The 25,629-nt window shown below is 38.3% G+C and overlaps 1 protein-coding gene across 2 annotated transcripts in view; it reads right to left on the bottom strand.

The window, feature by feature from the left end:
* Nucleotides 1–25,629, bottom strand: part of PATL1 (PAT1 homolog 1, processing body mRNA decay factor) — a 35,300-nt gene that overhangs the window by 5,657 nt on the left and 4,014 nt on the right. The window contains exons 2-16 of one of the 2 annotated variants that reach the window (XM_054438205.2): nt 24,090–24,201; nt 16,503–16,720; nt 16,115–16,195; nt 14,790–14,984; nt 13,757–13,858; nt 13,206–13,295; nt 12,773–12,990; nt 11,236–11,325; nt 10,096–10,276; nt 9,722–9,845; nt 8,810–8,907; nt 8,019–8,078; nt 6,725–6,873; nt 5,027–5,186; nt 473–628 (exon numbers count right to left, since the gene is read on the bottom strand). In XM_054438205.2, the coding sequence (XP_054294180.1) occupies nt 473–628; nt 5,027–5,186; nt 6,725–6,873; nt 8,019–8,078; nt 8,810–8,907; nt 9,722–9,845; nt 10,096–10,276; nt 11,236–11,325; nt 12,773–12,990; nt 13,206–13,295; nt 13,757–13,858; nt 14,790–14,984; nt 16,115–16,195; nt 16,503–16,720; nt 24,090–24,201 (2,034 nt within the window). The remainder of the gene's footprint in view (nt 1–472; nt 629–5,026; nt 5,187–6,724; nt 6,874–8,018; nt 8,079–8,809; nt 8,908–9,721; nt 9,846–10,095; nt 10,277–11,235; nt 11,326–12,772; nt 12,991–13,205; nt 13,296–13,756; nt 13,859–14,789; nt 14,985–16,114; nt 16,196–16,502; nt 16,721–24,089; nt 24,202–25,629) is intronic. The other variant, XM_054438206.2, reaches the window with a different exon arrangement.

The following is a 25,629-nucleotide window of genomic DNA, read 5'->3' as shown; positions in this document are numbered from 1 at the left end:
GGCCATGTGACAATGTCCTGGCTATTAACAGTAAGTAGAAGTTTCTGGTTAGAACTCCTGGAAAAGGTCTCAATAAGGAAGATGGACAGCTGGTCCACATCTTTTTGCCCTCCACATCCACCCGTCCTTCTTGATGTAAAGCTGAATCTTGAATTCCACAGCCATCTTGGACCATGAGGAATAATGAACATGGAAGCCACTGGTAAGAACGGCAGAGGAAGAAAAGTGAAAAAGCCTGGATCCCTGATGACTCTGTCCAGCTACTAAATCAAATTTATTTCACACTAGACACATAAAATCCCATTTTGTTGAAAACACTGTTATTTCTAGCCTGTTACTAGGAGCTTAATGTAACTCTTGACTGAAAGAAGCCTTTTCCCCAAGTTGCTAGAGATACAGCAGCCATTATTTTAATCTATAATGCAAATTAAGACACTTCACAAAGTTCAAGGAGTTAAAAGGGCAAGATCACCTTGTTCTGGAGCACAGCAGTGAGGTGAGGATTGGAGGGTGCTGGTGTAGCTGCACTTTGAGGTAGGTTCATTAGCTGTTGCAAAAGGCTGGTGATAGTCACTGATGGAAGATGATAGAGGAGGAGAGAGAAGGGACTCAGTAAGCATGGCAGCACCTACAAAAAACAAATAAAAGCATTATATCCTGGCACGTGTTACTTCAGTTACCCCCCATCAGGGGCATGGATGGAAGGATGTTCATTTGTATATTCAACCACTTAAGGCACAAGTCTGGCAGATATGACTAGAGTCTTAACAATGAATTCTAAGCTATCTACTGAAAACTTTTTCATCTCAATTTGCATTGGAAACACCATGACTTGTGTGAACCAAAGGTGCAAAAAAAAAATCACTCCCAAATACATACCAAGAGTTATGCTAAAACATCAATATTTTAACTAATTCCATAAATATTTAAATGCTTACACTGTGCCAGGCACCATGGGCTAAAAACAACTGGCAAAAGGACACAGAACCTCAGGGATCTAAAGTATAGCGGAGAAGATATGGGTTAATTGGCCCTTTCAATATACTGTGAGAAGCACTCCAAGATAGGTTAAAGGCCAAGCAGAAGATCAGTTCAGGCCAGGAGTTCAAGACTAGTCTGGACAACGTAGTGAGACTTCATCTCTACAATAAATAAAAAAATTTCACCTGTAGTCCCCAGCTACTCAGTAGACTGAGGTGGTAGGTTTGCTTGAGTCTAAGAGTTCAAGGTTACATTGAACTATGATTGCACAACCACATTCCAGCTTGGGTGACAGGGTGGGTCCCACCCTGTCTCAAAAGAAGTGTTTTCAAATTTAATTGTATTTTCTTTTATTTTTATAAAAGCTCAATGAGGAAGAAAAGAAATAATTAGCCAATTTTTATAGATTTTTAGAGAATCTATAAAGTGATCAGAAACTCAGTGTTTGGAGTTACATAGCCACAGCTAGAGCCAGAACCCAAGGCTGTTGAATTCCAGCCTTCTAGTCATTTATTTCTTTTTGTCATGTAGCCAACTGGAAAGTTAAAATAAAGAACTATTAATATAAATAACTAGGTTATAACACAACAAAGGAAATCAAGAGTGCTTCCAGACAATCAATGCCCATGGTATAAAGTGATGGCTGGTTTTACTTTAAACGGTAACTGCAAATGGGGAGTAAAATATTTTTTGTGGTCTACTACTATAAATTAAAAAAGCTTTTATTATGGTCATTTTAGAACATACATGAAAATACAAACAACAGCATAATGACATTCATGTACTCATCACCCAATTTCAACATCAACCAAATTATCAACATTTTGCCAATCTTATTAAATCTATGTTCCTTCTGTATCACATCATTTCATCCCAAAATACATCGGTTTGTATTTCTAACAAAATCTCTCACAATATCATACCTAACAAAATAAACAATAATTTTTCTTCATAGACCATTTCTCAGAAAAGAATTTTAAAATATCATCTAGTATCTGTTTCCAATTCAAATTCCCCCAAATGCCTTTAAAAATATCTTTTAGCAGCTGAACTTTGTATTAGAACCATTATTGTGCTAATTATGGTTCAAACAAGATCCACACATTGCATTTGCCTGGTAAGGTTTTTAAAATCTCTCTAACAGGTCTTCTGCCACTGGCCCTTTTCTCTTGTTGTTTATCTGTTAAAGAAACTGGGTCATTTGTTCTATAGTTTGAATTTGGCAAACTGCATGTTGGCAGTGTCACTTAGCAGGTTCTGCTATCCTGTTTCCCTCCTAAACGGATAGTTAGAATAACAGGTTTATTTGATTCAGGTTCAGTAGGGTGTGGGAGGGACATGTGAGAAAACGTCATGGATAGAACTGTGTATTTTCCATTGCATTATGTCAAGAAGAGCTAGGTATGGTGGCTCATGCCTGTAATCCCTGCATTTTAGGAAGCAGAGATGGGAAACTGCTTGAGCCCAGGAGCTCGAGACAAGCCTGGACAACATAGGGAGACTTCGTTTCCTTTTTTTTTTTTTAAAAAAAAAAAAAAAAAAAAAAAAAAAAAGCACAGTGCTTGGTTGTCCCACTCTTAGAGGTGTTAAGAGTTCATCAATGGGTTCAGGTGTTGCCAGGCTGCTCCAACCACTGTAAAGTTCCCCATCCACTTTTTACCTAATGCTTTTAGCAGCCAGTAATGAGCGCTGTCTAGATTGACTGCTTCTCTGTTGAGGCTTGCAAAAACAGTTATTTTCTAATTTTATCATTTCTTTTGTATTTATTAGCTAAAATTCTTCTACAAAGAACTTTGTATTATCAACTCTCTGATTACCATGACATTTGGTTGTAATGGAAAGGTAGGATAAATGCTTTTCTTTTCCTTTATTTACCAATTTTCTGAATAGTGAGTTGATGGCCTAGTAGTCTCCAAAGGTGATCAATATATGTTTAACATTATTAACTCATTAAATATATTTGATATATTTCAATCTACTGCTGTAACTGTTCTTTCTGATGAAAATTATTCCACTTTTGGCCAGTATGAGTCCCTTGAAGTTGGTTTGTGTATCCTTTAGACAGGAGTCTAGTAATGTATTAACTTCCTTGCTTTCTGGCACCAGATATTCCAGGATATCTTGTACATTTCATGATTCAGACCTAGAACCAGCTATTACTTCAAGAAAATGGTATTTAGAGATGTGGTTTATTACTCCTTAAAACATACAGGTAAAAATCAGCCTCGGTATTTAGCCAAGCTTTCCTCCTAGCAGGTAAGCTCCATGAAAGCAGGCATTTTTGCATCCTTATCTTTTAGCACCTAGAACTAGGTGTTGTATTTCTAGGAGGTAAAATAGTGCCCGGCACATAGAAGTATTCAGCAAATATCTCCCAAACTTGTTTCCACACAAGAGCTCTGGTGGGATTATGAGTGCCCATTACACTGCTTACAAATTATATGCTCTAAGGTGCTGTTACTTTTTTAGTCTGGTCTTCTATTTTCTAGGATAAACCTCAAATACTGGAACTTTTCCCCAACGAATTTTTCATTTGTGGAATTTTTTTTTTTTTTTTTTTTTTTTTTTTTTTTTGAGTAGCTGGGACCACAGGCATATACTACTGTGTCCAGCTCATTTTTTTCTTTTTTTTCTCTATTTTTAGTAGAGACAGGTTTTCACCATGTTGCCCAGGATGGTCTTGAACGCTTGGCCTCAAGCGATCCACTTGCCTCAGCCTCCCAAAGTGTTGGGATTATAGGCATAAGCCACTGTGCTCAGCCAAATCTTTTAAATATATACTTGTCCCAACCCACTTCACTTTTTTCAATGAGACCTAAACTTCTCATTCATTTCTTCTGCAGATGCTAACATTTCAAGGATCTATGAAAGAATAATTTCCCCTTCATAGCATACCATTTATAAGGTATTCTGCTATTCTGTGTTTTCTGGGGACTCATTACTTAGATGGTTATTACTCAACTTGTAGTCTATAACAGGTTCACTCCCATATATTCTACTATTCTGAATCTTGCACTAATATTCATCCTTTGTCCCACTTTTATCGGTTTCTTATTTTGAACTTAAGACTATTCTAAATTTTGCTTATCTTTCAGGTGTGCTATGACAAGGATAAGGAGAGAAAAACTCTAACCAAGAATTAACTTGTACATGTGATAACCATGTTAAAATTCCAGCCTAGTTTAGATCATGATAAAAATTATTTAAAGGGCTGGCTCGGGCTGGACACAGTGGCTCAAGCCTGTAATCCCAGCACTTTGGGAGGCCAAGGCAAGAGGACTGCACGAGTCTAGGAATTTGAGACCAGCCTGGGCAACGTGGCAAAATCCTGTCTCTACAAAATGTAAAAAAAAAAATTAGCCGAGCATGGTGTCGCATGCCTGTAGTCCCAGCTACTCAGGAGGCTGTGGTGGCAGAATCACCTGAGCCTGGGATGCGGAGGTTGCACTGAGCCAAGATCACACGATTGCCCTACTGCCTGTGTGACAGAGCAAAACTCTGTCTCAAAAAAAAAAAAAAAAAAAAAAAAAAACAAACCAAAAGGGGACTAGCTCAGTTGCTGTGGGATACCATTTAACTAAGTCTACAGGCTAATGTTAAGCTACTGATAACAGACCAATGAATGATACTTTATATCTAGCAAAGTAACCAAAACTAAAAGTTTTCAAACTTCAGTGAACATCAGATTCAGCTGGAGACTAAGATACAAAAACCCTAATCCTTCTGTAAATTCTGATTCAGCAGTTTGGGGTGGAGTTGAATTATCTACGCAAGTAATCCTGATACAGACCACATCTTTACAACTATGTCAAGTAAGAGAGAACTGTTGTTTTTCTCATGTTTAGAAACATAGTCTGTTCCATCAAATATGCGATTAAAAATATAGGCCTGAAATACTAAAGGCTTTGTTTTAAATAATCAAATCACACAGCCAAAGATTAGACAAAAATACAAAAGGGAAGAGGAGAGGAAAATAAGTTTGCATTCTAGAAATCTTATCACTTATAAAGACTCAAAGGAAAGATGTCCGGTCTTGCATAGTCACCTCATCTTGTGCATCCTTCTTGATAAGGAAAGGGAGGTTCCTGGCTGTTGTCATGAGAATGTCAGCTGCTTGCTCTGTGGAGAGGAAAGGAAGAATACGGGCAACCATTCTCTTCCCTTTTCGGATACACATGATCTGTACAAAGTGGTCATCACTAGGCCTGCAAGGAAGAAAAATGCCAGCTTAGGTCAGCAAGAACAATTAAGAAACCCTCATTTTTTTCCTCTTAGATGTTACCAAATGAATATACTGCATTCATTTGCATTCTATAATAACCTGTACTATAAAACAGTAGGAATCACTTCTCCAAATCTCAACCAAATAAAAAGTAAATTTTCAGGTTTTACAAATGTAGAAAATAATCATTTCACAAATTATATGGTTAAAAAAACTTGGCCAACTGTATGCACTAATTTCCTTAACTTTTTTTCTTTTTTTTTTTTTTTTTGAGACAAAGTCTCGCTTTGTTACCCAGGCTGGAGTGCAGTGGCGCTATCTTGGTTCATTGCAGCCTCCACCTCCTGGGTTCAAGTGATTCTCCTGCCTCAGCCTCCTGAGCAGCTGGGATTATAGATGCCTGCCACCATGACCAGCTGATTTTTGTATTTTTCTAGAGACAGGGTTTCACCATGTTGGCCAGGCTGGTCTCTGAACTCTTGACCTCAAGTGATCTGCCCACCTCAGCCTCCCAAAGTGCTTGGCCTCCTCTCTTAACTTTTAAGTAACCACACAAATACCATATGGTTAACAGCAACAGCTTAAAAAAAAAAGGAAAAAGAAAAAAGAAAATAAAAACATTCATCAACTCAGAGTTAATTAATGTTACCATTTTAAACAACATTTTGCTTTGTATTATATATTTTTTCTTTCATAAAAAACGGGCCCATATAATTCATATGGTTTTGTACCCTGACTTTTTTCACTCAACAACTTATTTTCATGTCAATAAATATATTTCAGCTACATACATTTTAATGGCTGCATAACATCCAATCTATGGATAAACCATTTATTCAACTAGTTCCCTGTCAGCCTAACTCCAGACAAGGTGTGTTAAAAAGAAAGTGCTTATTCTTATGTTTGGTTTTGTGTATGTCCTGGCTTAGAAGGATAAGCAATTCTCTTGAACGAGTAAAAAGAAAGGGAGTTATTAGAAGTTGTAGTTCTCTTGAATACATCAAATAAGTATTCAGGATTTACAGAACATTTAACATTAGCAAGATGCTTTTGCAGATAATGGGTAGGTGAGGGATTCCCCATTGGAAGACTGAAGGGTTTCGATATATTTTGTGGAAATCCCAGGAAGTATAAATGTTTGTACATCTGATCTTAGTAATAAAGGAAATATATAAAGATTACAAGGTTAAACATGCTAGTAATCATAAATCAGGTGCAATCTGTAAGCACAAAAACCCAATAACATTACCCACTATATCTCTAGTGCCTAGCACTGTCCCCAGCAGATACTATGTATTTGTTGAATGAATAAATTCAGGATAAAGACTTTTTTTTTCTTTCCTCACTGGAAAAGATAATTCATATTTTAAATGAAGTGGCATTTGAGTTAGGCTAAAAGGATAGATTCTGAGCTTACAGAGATGGTAGGGAAGTGTACCTAAAAGGCAAAAATGTATGAAATCCAGTTATGACCGAGGAAGGAGTCCAGTTAATGTTTTCCTCAAAGAGCACAATGCTTACCTCTCTTGTCCAGGCAATTTCCCCCTTAAGTTGTCATACATGCTACAAATTTTGTGCTTTCTCTCATCCATTAGGGCAGGTCGCTCTTCTTCCAGACTTAGGAGATAACGTCTTTCATAGTCCTCCACGTCAAGGAGTAAGCTGTAGGTCTAAGAAGGGAGACAAAAGCAGGCCACAGCATGCTAGGTCAGAACCACAGTATTAGTTAAACAATTTCACAGTTCAGGACTACTAGATAAAGACAAAAGAATAAAAACTCATTATAGAAAGACTGAGTTTTTTTTTTTAAATGTAGAAAACCATACGAAATAACTTAAAAAATTCCTCAAACCACCATTCTTTGTCTCTCTCTGACCTCTATTCTAGCAGGCAAAGACAGTAAAATAGTCCAGGCGCGGTGACTCACGCCTGTAATCCCAGCACTTTGGGAGGCTGAGATGGGCGGATCACGTGAGGTCGGGAATCCAAGACCAGCCTGAACAACATGGAGAAACCCCATCTCTACTAAAAATACAAAATTAGCCAGGCATAGCGGCACATGCCTATAATTCCAGCTACGCGGGTGGCTGAGGCAGGAGAATTACTTGAACCCGGTAGGCGGAGGTTGCAGTGAGCCAAGATCTCGCCATTGCACTCCAGCCTGGGCAATAAGAGTGAAACTCCATCTCAAAAGGAAAAAAAAAAAAAAGCAATCCAAAGAGAAAACTACTACTATCATCTCCATTTTTACAGATAAAGAAACTGAGGACAGCATAGAAAGGTTAAATAACTTGCCTTAAGTTACAGACTCAGAAATGGAAAAAGACATGATTTGCAGCTTGGTTCTAGAGTCCATACTTTTAACCACTATGGTGTATGGCCTTACAATGTGGTATTTACATTTTACAAATCAACTATTAATATCCATTATTTTCCTCAGCACCCAGAATAGTGCCCAGTAAATATCTGTGAACTAAATTAATCCATAGGTAGGAGAATGTAATTTTTATTCCCATTTTATCAGGCTTAGAAAGGTAATTTGCCCAGACACTCAGCTATTAACCGAGTAAGCTTGGACAAAAACCCAGTACACTTCCAACTTTAACTGCAGTGTTCTTTCCATGATGCCAATAGGTGAAACATACCATAATCCTTTCCAGAGTTATCTGGTACACAATAGTCACTTACCAACAATATATTCATGAATTAGAACCGAAGAACATTGACTGATTGCTCACTGTTTCAGTTCTAGTGTATACATACATTTGACAGTTCCATATTTGAAACTAACTACAGCAACAAATTCTAAACTTACTTTCTCAATTATAACAAGGGTTTTTCTCCTCTTGTCTCGAACTTGTTTTTCTTTTGTCTCCTAAAAAAGAGAAGACTATTCAATGCAAATTCTTTATCTCTGTTAAAATAATTTACCAAGTGGGCATTTGTAGGTTCATTTGTGACAATACTTTGAGAAGATAATTGATTCTCTGAAGGTTAATAATCTAAAACAACTCTAGTATGAACAAAGGTCAAAGTTGACTGAATCAATCCACAAACTATTAAATTCCATTCATAGATAGGCAAAGGGTAATCTTAATAGAGGATAAGGAAATCATATGAAATATGAAAATCTTTTTTTTTTCTTAAACTTTAATTTTAGGTTCAATGGTACACGTGCAGGTTATAGGGTACATGTGTTTGTTACATAGGTAAACTTGTGTCATGGGGGTTGTACAAATTCTTTCATCACTCAGGTACTAAGCCTAGTGCCCCAAAATTATTTTTTCTGATCCTCTTCCTGAAAATCTTAAAACACACAGAAAATGATAATTTTTTAAAACATCAAACTGGAGTAAATACAAGCTGCTTGCAGCCAGAGCTACCCAATCCAAAGACTCCTGCCACCCTAGTCCCTGCCTGGCTGCCTTAGAAATGAAGGTGTTAATATTGCAGCACATCTGTGGAAAACTAGAATGCATGACAAGGTGGGAGGCCCCGGGTTAGACTACAAACAACTCTACCATGCGTGATCTCATTCCATGGTGACCCCAAAAGAAGTGGTCACAAATCAGATGTTCTTAAACAGACAATTGTGTTGACACTTACATCATCCTCACTCCGAGATGTCACGACAGCATCAATCATTTTTCGGGGATTATTCACACTAGAAACGGTAAGCTTTCCCAAAGAGCCCTCAAATTGCACTGCAAAGACAAAAAATAAAAAATTCCAACAAAATAAAAAGTCAGCAATGCAGGCAGGCAGTGTTCAAAGAAGAATTTTACTTTCCTCTGTCCCTTACTCATAGTCTAATAACTTACTGCAAAACTCAAGGTATCATTTAGGCTGGGTGTGGTAACTCACACCTGTTATCTCAGCACTTTGGGAGGCCGAGGTGGGTGGATCACTTGAGGCCAGGAGTCCGAGACCAGCCTGGCCAACATGGCGAAACCCCGTCTCTACTAAAAATACAAAAATTAGCTGGATGTGGTGGCACACGCCTGTAATCCCAGCTACTCAGGAGGGTGAGACATGAGAATCGCTTGAGCCCAGGAGGTGGAGGTTGCAGCAAGCTGAGATGGCACCAATGCACTCCACCCTGGGCAACAGAGTAAGGTTCTTTCTCAAAAAAAAAAAAAAACAAAGACAAAAAGTCAGTGTATTATTTAAAGCAACTCCTTATCAAAATCTATCCTTTCTCTCTTTGTTACAATAATTATCACAATAAAAATCTAAAGTATTTCCCCCTTATTTATTTTAGGGGTACTGAAAATTATAACACATTAAAAAAATCATGAAATCTCAAGTAGAAAAGGACCTAAAAAGGCACATGTCAAAGCGTTCAGTCCAGACTTGAATGAAGGCTGATTTTTCCATTTATTAAGGACAATGGTACTTTTAAAATCACTTTGAAACATCTTTGCATATCCTTCCACATATACACTTGTCTATATTTAATCACATCAGCAGCTTCTCAAATTTCTTTTATTATGGGCATTTTTCTTATGAGGACCTTACCTGGCTTATAGGTGTGCTCCAGTTTGGCCACCTGAGGGGTGATAAGCTTGGTGCGCTCCTTCTTAGGGCCATCACCTTGTATTTCTTCAGCAGCTGACAGTTTCTCCAGTTTTTCAAAGTAATTCTACCACGAGAAGATGATTTCAGTTGTAACACAAGCACAGAACATGACTGTTGTTTACCATCAAATAATTTATGCCAGTGACAGTAACACAAGTTCAGCTCTAGAAATATACTGACAGTGAATAGTGCAAGATGCTAAGTACCTCAAAAGAAAATTTTACAAATATTTAATTGTACCAATATTTAAATGAATACCCTCACCAGTGTAGGGGACCAAACTATTATCCTCAAAACTAGCACAGAGTATTTACTTGGTAATAAAAATCATCCAGGTAGGGATCAGTGCTTTGCAGTTGCATCATCTGGATTTTAGAGACCCAATCCTTTTCCCGCTGCAACATGAGATTGGCATATGGATCCTTTCGGAGATGATCTTGATGACTGCTCCGGTGACTTCCTCTATCTCCCGCACCATTGAGATTCCGATGCTGACTGAAAAACATACACCACATTCGTTCCAAGTGGGCAAATTAATTACGCTTTTTTAACAACAGAGGAATAAACCAGGCCAGTTTTTTTTTTTTTTTTAAAGATTCCCCTTTGCTTTTCTTAAAAGAGGAGTGAAAAAGAACTAAGTCTTAATAGAATTTAAGAGGAAAGAGCTATGTAATAAATAATGAAGAAATAAAACTAAGACCTGAGTACCTTACCATATGCTAAGCATATTCACCTATGGACTTTTGTATAAGCTCTAGAATAACTCTGTGAGGTAGGTAGTTTTCTCTTTCCCACTTAAAACAACAAATCGATGCCAAGAGAGATCAAGTAACTTGTCCAAAGCCATACATCTAGTGGTGGACTAAGGGATTTTAACACAGGCGATTCAGCTCTGAAGTCTACATAAATTGTTTTAACTCATTAAAAATCACGAAATATTTCAAATGCAGAGAAAAAGCCCAGCAAATACTAACATAAATATCCATTTACCCATCACCTAGACCCAATAGAAAAAAATGTATTTGGTTGAATTTGCTTCAAATATTTTAAAGTAATATTAAAATAACACAGTGCTACACTGACAGAGGCCCTGTTGTACCCCTCTAGACCCAGTTTCCAGCTTCTCTTCCTTCGTAGAGGAACCACTATTATGCCCTTGGTATGTATCCTCCCTGAAATGTTTTTGTATGTTTATTACTTGTGTGTCTGTCTTTAAATATTACACAGTATTATTCCATGTGCCTTTTAGTTTTACATAAATGGTACATATAATCCTGTTCCTTGCTTCTTTACTCAATATTATGCTTTTCATATTTACGTGTTGATAATACATCCAGGTTTATGGATGTGAAGTAAACTTACTGAAAAAACAAAACAACTAAATAGTATGTTGTTACACTGTCAAAATTAAAAGCTGAATTAAGAAGCCATAAAGGAATCGGATGAGTACTTACTTTCTATTCTGTTGCTGTCTCTGATGCAAGAGTCGACGGTGCTGTGGATGAAGGTGAGTTGTGTCCGGTCTAAACATTGGGGCCTGAGATCTAAGAAAAACGGAAAAGAGGTTCTCAGTTTGGTCATCCTGAGGATTTGAAATTTTAAAGAATGTTGTCAGTACAGGATAACTTCATACAGGTTAACTTAAGGGACCACAAAAGTCTATTCGGGCTGGATGCGGTGACTCACGCCTGTAATCCTAGCACTTTGGGAGGCCAAGGCGGGTGGAACACTTGAGGTCAGGAGTTCGAGACCAGCTTGGCCAACATGGTGAAACCCTGTCTCTCCTAAAAATACAAAAATTAGCTGGACATGGTAGCAGGTGCCTGTAATCCCAGCTACTTGGGAGGCTGAGGCAGTAGAATCGCTTGAGCCTGGGAGGCAGAGGTTGCAGTGAGCCGAGATGGTGTGGGTCACTGCACTCCAGCCTGCGAGACAGAGTGAGACTCTGTCTCAAAAACATAAAAAAAAAAGGGTCTATTCTAAGGAGACATTTTAGAAGCAAAAGATAGTCATATTTTTACATATCTTCTACAAAGACCAAGTTCTAAAAGGGTGATCATGAAATCTGAGTGAATTAGGAGTAAAGCAGTATAATTCTTTTTCTTTTTGCTTCTGTTTAACAGAAGTCTCTAAGTAGGTTTAACGTACTCAGCTTCAACTATGTGGGAATGTCATTAAAGATGTATGTGTGATAGTTAATATGGCTAGGCCTTAGTACCCAGTTATTTGGTCAAACACTGTTTAGATGTTGCTGTGAGGGTATTTTGTAAAGATGTGATTAACATTTATAATCAGTTGACCTTACAAAAGAGATTACCCTCAATAATGTGGGTGGAGCTCATCCAGCCAGTTGAAGGCCTTAAGAACAAAACTAAAGTTTCCCAGAAGAAAGAATTCTGCCTCAAAACTGGAACACAGAAATCCTGTTGAGTGTCTTGACTGCTGACCTGCTACACTGATTTCAAACTCAAGACTGCAACTTGAGCTTTTACCTGTTTCTTGCCTGCTGGTCTGTCTTATGGATTTCCAACTTGTCAGCCTCTACAATCACATGAGCCAATTTCTTAAAATAAAACCTGCTCACATGAACATTCTTGCTCTCTTTCCGCTACTCTATTTTCAAGAGTGTGTCTCTTGAAAATCCTGACTGCCACAATATGATATGTAATAAAACACATCTTCACTGAAACAGGAACTTGAATCCCTTTTGTCATAAAACCAGAGGATAAAAGCAAACAGCTTAGCTAGTGTGAAGATTAGCTGACTTTTCAGTATCTGTCGCTCTATTCCATACCCTCTGGTAATGTGAGAAAAATGTGATTCACAAGAAAGCCTGGAGATTGTCAAACATTTCCATGTTTGCCAACTTGAGGATCCAATAACATCTTAAAATTTATTAGTTAGCAAATATCAAGAGACTTATAAAACTACACATCCACAATCAAGAGACTTAGCTGATAACTGATAAACAGTGGCATTGATTTTGTATACCTTAGGTTTTGCAGGTGGGGTCCTGGGCCAGGAGGGTGCTGCTGTGGAGGTGGTGTAGCGGAGGGTGGAGCACTAAAGAAGGCACGGAAGCCTGGTGCTGGGGGAAGCATCTGCCCAACTCGCCCTTGTAGCAACTTGGGATTCATGGCAGCAAGTGGACTACCAACAAATCCAGGGACCCGTGCAAACTGGCTGGGAGACATCCGTCCAGGCTGTAGCTACAAAGAGGAAGAAGATCTTAGATTTAGACAATCAGCAAGTCCCCTTGCTTTTGTCTACAGAAAAGTGAATACGGTTTTTCATCATTAACTTTGTTTGAAAAAGTAAAGGCAAAAATAAAAGTAGTGATTAACAGCAAAAAAAGGGGCTATCATCTAATGAACTTTAGGAAAGTAAGAGAGTTCTTTACGGGTAGGGCTAATCACAGGCTTACCTGTGCTCCTCCAAGAAGCTGTGCTCTCTGGAGGGGGCTGAGAACAGGAGGAACACTAGGAGGAAAAGGGTGACCCAGGAGGGAAGAGTTCTAAGGTAAAAAAAAAAAAAAAAAAAAAAAAAAAGAATATGCTATAAAACAGGGATACATCAATATAATAAGGAAACTCAGCAGAAATGCAGTATAAACTTGGATATAAAAAACTCAAATTACAGAGTCAAGCTCTGGAATAGAAAAAAAGAGTAATGCTAGAAATTATAAAAACACCATGACCATGTGACATGAAAAAGAAGCAGTAGAACATGGGACTGAAACGGTAGGAACCAGATGATCACAATGAGTTTAGATTTTTAAAGGTAAGAAAAGAGCTGATGTAAGAAACAACTGTTCTCTGACCTGGGGACAATTAGATCCAGCAATTTAAGTAAGGAGACTATAAAAAATAGGTATAATTTAGGAGATGTCAGCAAATCTAAATACTGGCAGTGATCTTACAAATAGTGATCAGAAAATACATACTGCACATTTTTGTTAGGCTTAAAGTGACATACCGGGACACTGCAGAGCTGGTTTGGAGACATCCTCTCACCATAGGGAGCAGGATAACGAGGTGGCATTGGGGGCCGAACATGGACAGGCTTCGGACACAGAATCTATCAGGACAAACATATATACAACTACACTCAATGAAATCAGTTTTTCTTCCACCTACACTCCCTCCCCTCAAGTACTGGTAGAGACACAGAACTCAATGCAAAGCCCTACTTCTAAGCAAATTGCTATGGCTACAGGTTCAAATACAGAACCTTGGGCCACTTTCTCTCACAAATCAAGTAAAGTGTCAGCATTAACTGAGGAAGATTTAGCTAATTCTCCAGTTATCCCCACCCTTCCATGCTGTCTGAGGGAGATACCAGCAGATATTCTGACTTGCAAATTCTCTCCAAGAGGATATATTTTGGTAGCACTGAGGGAGAAGGAATGATAAGAAAGCTGGAGGATTAACTAAGTCCTATTCTGAAGCCCCTGTGATATGGCCGCCATGCTCAGCACTTTTGTGATACATTGTGACTCCACCATTTCATAGGATGTTGAGCCTAACTAGGCCATACCAACACCACCCTCCCCCCATACCTTCCAAATTGGCCTTCCTTTTCAGCTGCTGGTTTCAGGTGGAGGAAAGTCTATGGAACAGGACTGCACAGGCTCTAGGGAAAGCAGGGATATCTTAAAGGTAAAAAGGGATGTGGACAATGCTGTGTGTTCCCACTCCCCCCGGCTTTCAGTTATCTCTCTGACAATGTTTTGGGCAGCCAGCAAAACACTTTAAAAAGGATATATGTGCTAAATGTGGCTAACTACCCTTTTTTCTCCCCCAATTAGAAGGCAGCAGCAATAGCAGCAGCAAAGGGTATCAGGGAATGTGTCTCTTATTTGTACTAATTTCTCCTCTAACTAGCTATTTTTCTTTCTAATCTAATGCCTACCCAAAATTTCCACCCTCCACCCAACATCGCCAATTTTCCAAATAATTTTGCCCAGATTCCCAATATCCTGGGCTGTGTGCTTGTTAATGAGAGGTACCTGTTGGGTGAAGCTGGGTACAGCCATCTGTTTAGGTGGGGTGCCTATGGGGACAGCTCTAACAGGAGGACTGCCAATGATAGGTGAAGTTGACCGCCTTGGTAATGCACGTTCAGAAAGGTCCCGATCATCTTCTGGACCCTGGGGGGGCCTCTGAGGCAAAGCATATTCTAATACAGACACTGTAGGCATTTCCTAATTGAGGAAGTAGTAAAATAAAATAGAAATTAACTAACTTGCTATGTTTTAGTAATCTCTACAGATGCCAAAAATATCTTAAGAAATTTTTTAACTTTTTATTTATTTTTAATTCACATATAGTAAAATTCACTTTTTGGTATATGGTTCTCTGAGTTTGGTAAGTGGCTCATGCCTGAAATCCCAGTGCCTTGGGAGGGTGAGGTGGGAGGATCACTTGAAGCCAGGAGTTTGAGACTAGCCTGGGCAACACAGCGAGACTTCATCTATACAAAAATAAAAAAACTTAGCCAGGCATGGTGGCATGCACCCGTAGTCTCAGCTACTCAAGAGGCCAAGGTGGGAGGATCACTTGAGCCCGGAAGTTCAAGGTTACAGAGAGCTATGACTGTACCAATGCATTCTAGCCTGGTTGACACAGGAAGACCTGGTCTCAAAAAAAAAAAAAAAAGAGCAAGAACAGTTGCATCACTCCCCAGAAATTCCATTGTATTGTTCCTTTGCAGTTAACGCCTCCTGCCATGTCCGACCACTAGTAAACATTGATGACTTCTCTGTCCCTATACCTATAGTTTTGCATAGAAATGACTTTTTTTTTTTTTTTTTTGAGACGGAGTCTCATTCTGTTGCCCAGGCTGGAGTGCAGTGGCGCAATCTAGCCTTACTACAACTTCCGCCTCCCAGGTTCAAGTGATTCTCCTGCCTCAGCCTCCTGAGTAGCTGGGATTACAGGTGCCCACCACCACGCCTGGTTAATTTTTGTATTTTTAGTAAAGATGGGGTTTCACCATGTTGGCCAGGCTGGTCTCGAACTCCTCACCTCAAGTGATCCACCCATCTCAGCCTCTCAAAGTGCTGGATTACATGCGTGAGCCACCACACCTGGCTCAGAAATGACTTTTTAAGTGATTCAAATCATAATCATACACTAACAAATTTAAATTCCAATGGCTCCCTTGCAACCTTTACCCTGGAGGCTAAAGGCATAGCTAAGTGCTGGATGCAGTAGTCGACATAATTCTAGCAAATGAAAGACCTATAAACCCCTTCAGTAAGGAAAGGATGACGACAGGAACTTAAAATTTTTGGATATTATAAATTTTATATAAAGAGAAAATATTTAATACCTGAGCAAGCAGTGGTCCTCGGATTCGCCTCAGAACTTCAGATCCATCCCAGATACTGGAATTCAGACTTCCTGGTTGGGGCTAACAAAAAAGGAAAACATACACAGAGTCTGAAATGTTGTATACTCTCTGGGTGACTTATCTGCTGTTGGGGAACAAGGTTCCAAAAAAGCCTCAAGCTGCTTTAGAATATGAAATTATAGGGCTCCAGAATATACATTATTCCCCAACTTTATCTCTAGAACTGCTATCATCAGGAAATATATTATCAATTTTCTATGGCATATGTAAATCTCTCATTAGAATAGATAAAATAAAATGGCAAAGTTCAATACTTCACTTTAATTTTTAGTCTGCTATAGTTCTCAAATCAGAGTAACTTACTTACTTGTAAAACTGGCCTGGTCTGCACTGCCCTCATAATAGCTGGATCTTCCAGTTCATTTTCAATCACCATCTTACTGAGCCTTTCTGCCAGATTCTCCTCATGGTCACCCAACAAATCCATTTCATCTCTCTCTCCATTGCCTGTTTGTTCATTAACTGCCACTGGTAGCTTTTCTTCCAATTCAGCCAGGCGCTCATGTGCTTCCTGCCAATCATCATCTATAAGATGACACAGTTCATGTAAGAAATAGTTCATAGTGGTACAAAAAAGTTTTACACAATTATTCTGTTTTTTTTTGTTTTAAACAGAGTCTCACTCTGTTGCCCAGGCTGCAGTGCAGTGGCGTGATCTCGGCTCACTGCAACCTCTACCTCCCGGGTTCAAGCGATTCTCTGCGTCAGCCTCCCGAGTAGCTGGAGTAGCTGGGACTACAGGCGCCCACCACCATACCTGGCTAATTTTTGTATTTTTAGTAGAGGTGGGGTTTCACCATGCTGGCCAGGCTGGTCTCAAACTCCTGACCTCAAATGATCCACCCATCTCGGCCTCCCAAAGTGCTGGGATTACAAGCATGAGCCACCATGCCCGGCCTACACAATTCTTCTGCTAACCAAATGAATAATTCCAGAAGATAGGTAGAAAGTTAAGTTTCCACTTAGAAACAGGAAATAAGGTTTAAACTAAGGGACACATAAAGTGTGCTTTTTACAAGTAAAAGCAAATAACTTTATACCAGGAATAAAATTCAAACATGTGAATTAATAGCTTAAAACATTATCAATAACGTCCAAACTATATTCTGAAACTGTTTCCTAAATTGGTGATAGATATGTACAGTACTACTAGTTGGTTTTGAGATTCTATGACATTTCAAGCAAAAACTTTAAAGGGAAGTTAAAACTCATAGCATTAGCATACAACTTTCTCTTAGATTGTAACTGCCACATTCTTTACATGCTTTTGAATCCATTCGTTCCATTCAATTAACATTTGGTAAGCATCTATTATGTGACAAGCCCTGTTTTAGACGCATGGGATACACTGGTGTACAAAAAGACACAGAGATTCTGCCTTCATAACACTTTCATGCAGGCAGGAAAGAGAGAGATGATAGACAATAAGCATAATGATTAGATACTATACCAGAAGATGAAACTGCTATAGGAATATAAAGGAAGAAAGGCAGATTGAAAATTTAAATAGATAGTCAGAGGTAGCCCTCACTGAGAAGATGACATTTGAGCAAAGATTCTAAAGAGTAAGAGGGTTAGCAATTTGGATATCTGGGAGAAGAGGGTTCCAGGCAGAGGGTCAGTCAGTATAAAGAAAGGCCTTAAGGTGAGAGACTGATGGTTTTGAGAAACGGCAAGGAGGACTGTGTCTGGAATGGAATGAGCAGGGTGGGCAGAGCAGAAGAAAATGAGGTCATGAAGTCATGAGGAGGGAGCTCATTCTGGGCCACTATGATTGAAATGGGAAGCCAATGGAAATTTTCATTTGGCTTAACTTTTAAAAGAATCACTCTGGCTGCTGTGCTGAAAACAGGCTAGGGAAGAGGAAGGGGCATTTCCTCTTTTATTTTAACTATGTCTGCTATTACTGCACACTACTATAAAGTCTGTAGCACTGACACTAAGGTTGTTTTTGCATTTGGTATGTTGGCATCATTTTTTCTGTTTTGGAATCCCATTACAGCACAGATTACAATCTTCAGAACCCTCTATCAGCTGCTCTGGAGCTAGACCTTACTTCCATCACATCTTACTCCAGTTCTCTCCAATCTTATTGCATTCTGCTTCCATCATGAAAGCTATACTCACAGTTTTGCTCCTTTCAGTATTCTTTATTTTTATTTTTTGAGACACGGTCTCACTGTCACCCAGGTTGGAGTGCAATGGCGTGATCTGGCTCACTGCAGTCTTGACCTCCCGGGCTCAGGTGATCCCCCCACCTCAGCCTCCCAAGTAACTGGAACTACATACCACTATACCAGGCTAATTTTTGTATTTTTTGTAGAATCGGGGTTTCCCCATGTTGCCCAGACTGGTCTTGACCTCCTGGGCTCAAGCAATCCACCTGCAACAGCCTTCCAAAGAGCTGGGATCACAGGCTTGAGCCACTGCATCCGGCCTTTCTTTTCAGGTATTCAAATGCGAAACTTCCTCCTCATTGGAGCTACTCCTAAATAATCCTTTCATTTTATTTCTTCCTTTACCTCATCTCAATATGCACTACTTTCTAACCCACAAAAAGCATTATTTTGTATATGTTATATGATATTCTCTTTTTGGTTATATCCTTTACATGTTTTATAAAATTCAACAGACAGGGATAACTGGTTATAGCCAACACAGAAACAGAGACTCTTTTTTCTGCTTTCAGAGAAAATACATGTTTAAAAAATTCAAACACCACAAACACATGTAACTTAAGTGAAAGTTCCCCATAATTCCACAGCTGTGTTAAGTTTTAAACAGTTTTAAGCTGTGTTAAGTTTATAAAGTTAACTTGTTTCTTTTTATTTAAGCAATATGTCTTGGACATCTTTTCATGCATGCACACAGGCATAACTACTGATATTAACTCATTCTTTTTAATACCTACATAAGATTGCATTTTATTGCTAAACTATAATGTAATTTATCCCCTGCTGGTAAACATTTGGATTATTTACAATTTTCCAATATAATAATACTGTAATAACATCATACATATCTTAACATTTTATGTGACTATTTAAATAAACTAATTTCCTTTTAGAATCAGATTACATTAACAGTTAAAATTTGCTATATATATATATTTTTTTTAATCACACAACGATGTATCACATAATACTAGTGATCCAAAGAGTGAGGGAAGTGGGACTTTCAAATACATAATTTTGGTATCATAGGACCCACTGCCTAGTTTGGTAGATTTATGTATTAGTTGTGGTAAGGGATTCCTTAAGTTGTGGATCACTGTGCTATCACTGGGATAAAGGCTGTGGGCAAAAGCTATAAAAATATCCTTACCTAAGCCTCCGGGACATGGGTCTTCTTTATAATTATGTAGTATTTTCTTTCCCACCCAGCAGCTTCCTCTTACCTGAGTGACTAGTCAGGTGGCACTCTTCCTCTAAACTGTCATCTTACAGAAAAGAATTTAAGGTAGCCATTTTATGATGATGATCTCTGATAAGCCTATCCTGATGTGCTCCAAAAAATGGAAAAATCCACTTTAAATGAAAATTACAGTGTTAATTTAAATGACTAGTCATATGAAAGAAAATATTTAAAGAATAATGTAATTAAAAACCAAATGTGACATTCATATTTGTGTCATCCTTGGTAAGGAATAGTAAGCTGAGACAGGATAAACTGTTTTTTGCAACTTTACTAACTTAGCAATGCCACAAGAGTGGGAATCTATCATCCTGAATTGAGGGATTTGTAAAAACATTTACTTCCCAAATTTAAGAAGTTAATTTGTTAGTGGATTTGTTCTAATGCAGCAGAGTTCTAATTTGCATGCTTTTCTATCACTACTTCCAGTATTCATGCTTGCTAACTTTACCAAATCCTATCAAATATGGATAATCTATTTCCCCTTAATAATAATATTTTAAAAATATTGGTTAAGTCACCATATTCTGTGAGAATAGATCTCTGGTGAATTGATTGTTACATTTTCAAACATGTAATCAAAGGAATCTATGCCATAAAATACCATCATCATCATTTTAGATTTTTCTTACTCTTGTAAAAAATTATCTGAAGTAGTATTTTAGAGATATTGTGCCCTTACTATAAAACAATATTTCACCCTGTATCTTTTTCAAATGACCTAAATATATAGGTACTTAGATATGCCAGTGCTTGACCTGAGTCCATTATTGATCAAAATGATAAAAGGTAGGCAAAAGAATAACAGAGAAATGAAGGGAAAGAGATTATCCGTAATAACGAACTAACTTATACTCTGATACGGGTTACTGAATTCCTGGCTGCTTCTATAAACTTATACTTGTAATAACCCCTGAAGCCTGTCTCAGGGAGTTTTGAATGAAAACAAAATAAAAAGGAAGTAGAAGTGATTTAATTTTAAGGCAATCTCAATCTCTAAAGACTATAGTAGCTATCAATAAAAGAGAGGTAGGAAGGAGGGTGATTCCTTCCAAGTGGAGGCAGGAGATTTCCAAAGACTCCCCAAAAACTATTTAACATAACTAGTAGTTTACCGTAATTGTGTCTATAGTTACTTAACTCATCACTCTTCCTCACTGGTTAAAATGAGGATAATAATAGTACCTATCTCACAAGGTTGCTATGAGGATTAACAATATATATAAAACATTTAGAATGGTGCCTAGCACATAATAAGCACCATGTTAAGTGTAAGCTTTTATTTTTAGAGAAGGAGTTGGGATTACTGCAACACTATTTATTGCTCTAAGATGATGCAAACATTTTTTCATGCAGAAGACTAGTTTCTTAAGGAAAGGTGACCATTTGTAGCCAGTGACCTAAAATGTCTACTGTACTAGCAGGTATTATTCAAGATGCCCGCTATATGAATTAAAAATCATAAAATCAAAACAAATGTCAAAGGTCTGACATTTCACCTCTTGATTTAAACTCTCTATACCAGCTTTATATCAACCTGCAGAGGAGTATCAAAGAAGTCACAGGTTGACTTGGAAAACAATTTTCTTTTTATAGTATTTACACCAAGCTGTTATGAGGAATTAAGATCTTCACTTTACAATTCAAGTACACTACACTCTCAAGGGAAAGGGCTCACCTTTGGAAATCTTTTCTCTATATTATTATAAACTTTCTTGGCCAAAAAATCCTTTCTAATCACCCTTTGGCCCTAAGGTACAAAGTGGGCTAATCATATGCTATTTAATTGCCTTAACTTTGTACTACCTGTTCGTTTACTGTGTAAACCTAATGGCTTTTTCAGCATGTGTGTACTTTTCTTCTTTCCCATCATATAAAATACCGTTCTGGACACTCTAACATCCTTTTAAGGCAATATTATTCCCATCTTATGAGAAAAAATAGAAACTCAGGAAAAAAAGACTGTCCATAGCACTCTGGATGTCAATGAGAAGGCATGACTCTTCCTCTTCTGTCCAGGTTGAAAACTGAGAACATGGAACAATGCTGCCTCATTTTAATGTCTATATATCAATTCTAGCTAATTCATTTTAATACTGAAGAATTTGTTGAAAAAATGGTTAACATTCAGTACAGTATTTTAAAAGAGTTCTAGAACAAGCACATGTTGGTAGCTTCTATGGTATTCTATTTTTAAATTATTTGATAATTAACTTTTTAGAGACAAGGTCTCGCTCTGTTACCCAGGCTGGAATGCAGTGGCACCATCATAGCTGATGCAGCCCTGAACTCCTGGGCTCAGGGGATCCTCCAGCCTCAGCCTCAACCTCCTAAGTGGTACATACCATCATGCCTGGCTATTTTTCAAAAAAAATTTTGTGGAGAAAGAGTCTCACTATGTTGCCCAGGATGGTCTTGAACTCCTGGCCTCAAGTGATCCTCCTGCCTTGACCTTCCAAAGTGCTGAGAGCTGTGGGCTTGAGCCACCACAAATAGCTTATTGTGTCCTACTGATTATCACTGAACTATCTTCCGAATATAATTTGCAATTCACATCAGTTTCCTGCTTTTGTAATTCCACCCTACATCTCTTTGCCTGTGATCTCCATGGATTGATAATAGCATCTTGGATCATGTTATCCTCCTGGACAAACTCATCTCCTAACGCATGCCTATAATCCAAAAGGTCTTTGATTCCTTTCCATCATGAGTCTAGCTTCTACTTTCAACACTTTTCTTGCTGCTTCTAATCATAACAAAGTTTTAGTTCTCTAATGAATTTTACAAATGACTGACAATACTAAAACACCTTCATTTTTGCCAGTTTATTCAACTCAGTCTAATTTATTTATTAGGTCACTGCAAAACCAGTGACCATTATAATACTTTAAGGCCTCTTATTTGTTTTTGATATTCAACATCTTGGGATTACCAACTATTGCTAAATTTTCTCTTTTTCCCTATGACTTAACTTGGAGTATTTGTTGCACAGACAGAAGTGTTGCGACTCCAAAAGAATCATACATATTTATACATTTGAACATAAACGCTGTTATTGCTGCTTTCCAGCACCAAGTCTAAGCAAACATACCTGCATTGACTCTTAGCTATTCATTTGCTTAAAAATATACAGTTTTGGCCAGGCGTGATGGCTCGCACCTGTAATCCCAGCACTTTGGGAGGCCAAGGAGGGATCACTTGAGGTCAGGAGTTCATGACCACCCTGGCCAACATGGAGAAACCCTGTCTCTACTAAAAATACAAAAATTAGCCGGGTGCCTGTGTTCTCAGCTACTTGAGAGGCTGAGACAGGAGAACTGCTTGAACTGGGGAGGCAGAAGCTGCAGTGAGCCGAGATCACGCTACTGCACTCCAGTCTAGGTGACAGAGCAAGACTCTGTCTCAAAACAAATATATGTATATGTATATAGTTTAAAAGTTTAAATTTTAATTTATTACTCCACTTGTTCTACACCTGTTCTAAGTAACATGTGTTCTCAAACTTTATCATATAAGCTTACTTCCTAAATTTTCCATCTTGGTATTTATAACCCCGTGGCCTGTAAGCTTAGTTTGGCTCTTTAGTTTTTAAACTTTTTCCAACTCTTAAAATATGTATCTGTAGGCCGGGTGTGGTGGCTCAGGCCTGTAATCCCAGCACTTTGGGAGGCTGAGATGGGTGGATCACGAGGTCAGGAGTTTGAGACCAGCCTGGTTAGCTGGGTGTGGTGGCGGGCACCTGTAATCCCAGCTACTTGGGAGCCTGAGGCAGGAGAACTGGTTTGAACCCGGGAGGCGGAGGTTGCAGTGAGCCGAGATCGTGCCACTGCACTCCAGCCTTGGTGACAGAGCAAGACTCCATCTCGAAAAAGAATAAATAAATAAATAAATAAATAATACGTATCTATATCCAGGGATGGACAAAATTTCATCTGTGCATACTTTTCTAACTTATGAGTCCTTTCTTGACCCCCAAAATTCTTGCTATAAAAAGCTTTATATTTTGAAGATACTATAAGTTGCAAAGTTATATACTAGTGATAGACTAAATTTTAAAACACATATACCCACATCCTAGAATCTGAATTTTCTACTAGTACACTAGTTTTCCATAAGCTATATGTTATACAAATAAAAATTCCTCTCATCTAGGATTAGTTTAAATCTCTCTTAAATGTTTACTTCTCTAAACATTTGAATCCCTCATAGGGGCAACCTGTACTCATAGATCATATAGCTGGAAGGGGCAAGGCTTACAGAATACCTGATTTTATAGGTGAGGCAAAAAGAGACCCAGAGGAGCAGGATAGGTGCTGTTTTCAGTGAAGAATGAACTATTCTGACTAAGATGAGGAATGGAAGAATATCTTGCCAAGTTAGTGAATAAGGTTACCCCTAATAAGATAAAGCACTTCTAAAAGACAACACTTGAAAAGAGCAGGAGGCTAAGATGATATTATAAGAGAAAGATGGCACTTACCAACTGCTCCTGACCCAAATGTATCATCATTGAATTGATCAATCTCTTCATCTTCTTCTCCCAGTCCCTGAAATGCATCTTCATCTTCATCCAGAGGACAATCCTCCAAAGACTAAAAAAAGAGAAAAGACATTATTCATGAAATTCACACCCTCATTTTAAAAATGTTCTAAAAATGTTCATCCTACCTTCTCAATGAACGTAAGTGCTTCATTATAACTTTTTGTAAAGATGGCATTTTTTTTCTACTTCCCAATTTCCCTGACACTGGAAGATTTCATCATCTTTCTTTCACTTTCTATTTCCTATTCCTTATTTCATTTAATTCTTGCCCCACCTCACAGCATTCCATTTCTCTATTTTATCACGAATCCACAAACAGCAATTCCTCACGCAGCCAAGAAATTAAGCCCACAACTTCCCTTACATCACTGGTTGGAATAGTGATGACAACTAATAATGAACCCTTTATTTTCTTGTATCTTTATGTATCTTTTCCAGCAAAATTCTCATCTTTCTCATTATATTCATGTCATCTTTTCAACTATTATTCCGTTTTAAAGCTTTGTCTTCATTTTCCATCTTTCTTATCTTCCCTATAAACCTAAACTCTAGTGATGAAACAGAAAATTAGGTCTTCAACCACAATAAAATGAACTCTGGAAAAGCTGTGGTATGACAAGTTCAACTTCTGGCTCCATTCCTACAATCAGTGTGAATATGGGCAACTCAGAAAATTTCTAATTAACTCATCAAATACCTTTTAAGGACCTATTGTGTCTAAGGTTCTGTGGTAGGCTGTAAGGCTCAATGTCTTAAATTGTAATGCAGGGACAATACCAACTATGGCAGAGAGTTGTGATGATCAAAGTGGGCAAAGATTACAGACTATCGAACAAAGGCTAGAGGTCACATCCTAGGTGTGTTCTATTTTCCCCCTTCACTTCAATTTTACTCAACTGATTTATTCTCCAAGTTTTCCTTTCGGTTTGGTCTTGGATCATTCCTATCAAGTATACTTGTCTTCAATTTTCAAAAATTCAGAATCAGAATTCCATATTCTATCAGTAGGTACGTTTGTGATACACCTTGCCTGGCTACCTCTTAGCTACCCTGTTTACAAAGGAAAGATTAGGTCAAAGGGCATTATTCTCACCCCAGAGCCCTTCCAAACTCATGCCAATAGGCATGCCACTGCCTTCTTATCAGAGGCAACTTCCAGCAGTACTCCCTTCCAAATCAAAAATATCTACTTTACCAAATCACTGCTTTTTTAAATTAAAAATTCGTAAGGATCATTTACATCAGTTCTTTTGTGCTACAAATCCAGAAAGTTTACGTCCAGAGATTAGGAGTCACTCAAGGTCACAGTGAGTTGGTGACAGGGTCAGTACTGTCTGTTGCTATTGCTACATTCCCGGGACCTTCACCAAACCCACATCTCCCAGCACTAGCCCAGAAGGAACTTCTGCAGGACACGCCCCCCTCCCAACTCGGAGCCCTCTTTACTAAACGGGCTGGGGCCCTAGTCCAACGGCAA

This window comes from Pongo pygmaeus, chromosome 9 (genome assembly GCF_028885625.2).
Source record: "Pongo pygmaeus isolate AG05252 chromosome 9, NHGRI_mPonPyg2-v2.0_pri, whole genome shotgun sequence".
NCBI classification, from domain to species: domain Eukaryota; kingdom Metazoa; phylum Chordata; class Mammalia; order Primates; family Hominidae; genus Pongo; species Pongo pygmaeus.
This window is presented reverse-complemented; position numbering and strand designations above follow the sequence as displayed.